General features: G+C 59.4%; 1 protein-coding gene across 1 annotated transcript; it reads right to left on the reverse strand.

The window, feature by feature from the left end:
• Positions 1–343: 343 nt before the first annotated feature.
• NOG (noggin) lies at positions 344–1,869 on the reverse strand. The gene has a single exon (XM_075170094.1). The coding sequence runs from the start codon at positions 1,867–1,869 to the stop codon at positions 1,198–1,200; it is 672 nt and encodes a 223-aa protein (XP_075026195.1). The 3' UTR covers positions 344–1,197.
• Between the last annotated feature and the right edge of the window lie 1,515 nt (positions 1,870–3,384).

Below are 3,384 nucleotides of genomic sequence, written 5' to 3' on the forward strand. Positions count from 1 at the left end.
CAGCCCGTCAGTGGAGAAATCACCCGCGGCCGGCGGGAGCCCAAAGAGTTAACCGGGCTGCGAGGGGCGACCGCGGCCGGGCAGGGAGGGTGTGCGAAGCTGTCATAGGATCAGGCTAATAACGTGTCTGCGCTGAAAACCCCCAAAGCCCAAGGGTCAAGTTTCAGCAGTGTCCCACCACAATGGTAGGTGTGAAAGACACGTGTCCCGTTGTAAATGAAATGTCAAGCGGTTAGAAAAAACCCCAAACCAGCTGCCGCCGAGCGCGCCCTGCCTGCGCGGCAGCGGGCGAGCGGCTCCGCGGGGGGAGAGCACAGCGCGGGGCCGGCGCGGACCCCCCCGCGCAGCCGCTCCTCGCCCGCCCCACACGCGGGGCCGGATCCCCGGGGCGCTGCTGCCGCGTAGGTGCCAAAGATTGCCTTCTAACAGAGCCGTGGGCAGGTTCCCACCTCCCCCTGCCACCACGAAACGTCCTGCTGAGCGTGGAGAACGAGGAAGAGAGAGAAGAAAGCCCCCCCCCGAAGGCGGCCAAACCAAAAAGCAAACAGAATCCAAACGGCTCGTGTTTTAGTGGTTGACTTTAATTCTGCACTGCACTTTTACTACAAGGATATAAAGAATAAATAGCAGATACTCTTCATTTACATAGGATTAAGTCATTCAGACTGTTCTCTCTATTTACAATAACATTGTGCTCTAGGCGTTTATTCTTTTTTATTTTAAATCTAAAGTCCATAAGGAAAAAGAAAAAAAAAAAAAACCAAAACAACCCACACACACGCTTTCCGAATAATGGAAAATAGCTTTAAAACGTTTTCTTATCAAAAAGTTTGGTTTGTATTTTTTAATCCTTTTATTAAAAAAAAAAACAACAAAAACCAAAAACAACAAAAAACCTACTTCGCCAAAGCGAAGCAACTTCTCTCTGGAATATAAATACCAAAAAAAAAAAAAAAGATACATTAGCAACGATCAGGGTAATAGTCTTAAAAATACAGTAGACGCTGATTATTTCACGTATAATACTGACCTTTTAATAGTATATTAAAACGGTGCCATATATACACACAATATACATTCTCCTACACGTTACAGTGCATTACAACGTTAACCAGAAAGCAAATGTCTTTATTTCTGTTGCAGCAAAGGTCCACGTGAGTCCGCTGGAGAAGGGGCGAGAAAAGGTAAGTGCAAGCCCTAGCAGGAGCACTTGCACTCCGAAATGATGGGGTACTGGATGGGTATCCATGTGCACCTCTGCCCGCCCCGGCGCTGGCACCTCCACCTCAGGATCGTTAAATGCACGGACTTGGCAGGTTTGCAAACCATGCCTTCTGGGACTGAACAAGACCTTTTACTGTAGCAGCTGCCCACTTTGACATACCGGGGCCAAAAGCGGCTGCCGAGATCGTTCCACGTGTATAGGACCGGGCAGAAGGTCTGGGACCAGAGCCACATCTGCAGCTTCCTGCGCAGCTTCTTGCTCAGCCTGTGCTTCTTGCCCGGCTGCAGCCCGTCGTAGAACTCCAGCCCTTTGATTTCGCTGGGCATCGCTCCCGAGGGTCTCTGCCTGAGCAGCAAGTCCAGCTCAGCTAGATCGTCCACTCCAAGCCGGTCCTCGGGCAAGGAAATAGCCATAAAGTTAGGGTCGAAGTGTCCGCCCATGAGGTTCCTTAGCAAGGTCTCGTTAAGATCCTTCTCCTTGGGGTCAAAGATAGGGTCCGGGTGCTCGATTAGATCCACCAAGGGCAAGTTGTCGCTGGGAGCCGGTCGGATGTGCAGATAGTGCTGGCAGGCGCCTTGCTCTAGCCGGAGACCCAGCAGAACCACCAAGGCGTATATAGTCACAAGGCACTGGGAATGATCCATCCTTGGGAGACCGGTGGGGGGGGGAGAGGGGGGCTGGGTTCACCAAACAGCAGGGGAAGAAGGTGCAAGCAAATACATCAGAAAACTTGTACGGGGATATCCAAAATAGCTTGTCTTTAAGGGGGATCACCTCCACTCCCCGCACCACCAGCAAAGACAGCCCCCTAATAAGCCCGGAGAACAAGCCCCCTGCAAACACTCTCTCTTGCAGGCTTCTCTATAAAATTTCTCCTGGTGGAGCCGCTCCAAAATTCTGCTGCTGCTGCTACTTCTTTTCACCCTCCCCGGGAAAGGGAGATGCCTCTTTTTGTTGCAAATTCTGCTTGCTGCCGCTGCTCCTCGTTGTCCGCCCGTGCGTATGGAAGAAGTTGCTGCCGATTCTTCTTCCCGCTCCTCTCCGCCGTTTGCAAACCAGCCTCCTCAGCAGCAACAGCAGCCACGCACGTTGGCACCAGTTTGTCTGCTTTGCAAGGACCCAAAGCCTTTAAATTTCCTGCACTTTCAGCTTCATCTCCATGGAAACCACAGACTCTCTTCTAACCCACCCCACCCCCCTTAAAAAAAAACCACACACACAACACAACCCCCACTCCCACAAAAGTCCAGGAGAGCGCGGCTTCCCCCTTCCCACCCCGCAGACACCCTCTGGTGGGGAAGGCTGAGGCGGGAGCCGCCGCTGCCTCCCCCCGCCTTCCGCACGCCGCCGCTCACGCGAGCCCGCCGCGCCTCGGGAGATGCTGCTCTCGCCGGGGCAGCCGCCGGCCGGCCCGCTCCGTCCGCCCCGCCGCACGGGGAACGCTCCTCCGGCCGCCGGCGACGGCTCCTGGCTCGGCCTCGCCGCCGCGCTCCGCAGCGCCGGTCACCCCATGGGTGCAGCCCGCGCCGCGGCGGAGCGCGGCCCCTCCCGCTCGCCCCGCGCAGGAGCGCGGCCCGGCCGCCCGCGGAGGGCGGCAGCGCGCCCCGCGGTGCGCAGGCTTCCGCGCTGGCTCTCCCCTCGCTGCCCGCGCCCTCCGGCCCCGGCCGGCGCTCCCCGGCCGCTGGGGGCTGCTTGCCCGGCTCCGCACATGGGCCCGTGGTGCACTGCCCACCGCGCCCGGCCGCCCGCCCGCGGGGCCGCGGCAGACACCTCCTCTGCCCGCGCCCAGCCGCGGCCCCGGCGCCGCGCGGCAGCCGCCGGCCGCCTTCCCGGGCGGAGCGAGCCCTCTGCTGGCGGCGCCGCGCCGCGGGCCGGCCGGCACGGGCCGGGGCCGGGGCCGGGGCCGGGCCGGGCCGGGCCGGGGCCGGGGCCGGCGGCTGCCCGCGGGCGCGGTGGGCACCGGGAGAGCGAGGGGAGGCGGAAAGCCAGCGCGTCTCTTGCATTTTTAGGGGGTCGGAGAAGCCCCTGGAATAAACTTCCCGGGCCGCGCTGGTGAACGCGGGCAGAAACAAGGGTGTGCAGAACCTCTGTGGAATGTCACGGCGTGGGAGGAGGAGGTTCCCGCGGACAGTGCTCAGACCTCACGGGCTACCGCCGAG

The sequence above is a fragment of the Calonectris borealis genome, chromosome 20 (genome assembly GCF_964195595.1).
Source record: "Calonectris borealis chromosome 20, bCalBor7.hap1.2, whole genome shotgun sequence".
NCBI classification, from domain to species: domain Eukaryota; kingdom Metazoa; phylum Chordata; class Aves; order Procellariiformes; family Procellariidae; genus Calonectris; species Calonectris borealis.

Excerpts from the sequence above, each read along its gene's own strand:
- NOG (XM_075170094.1), bottom strand. The coding sequence starts at position 1,869 with ATGGATCATTCCCAGTGCCTTGTGACTATATACGCCTTGGTGGTTCTG.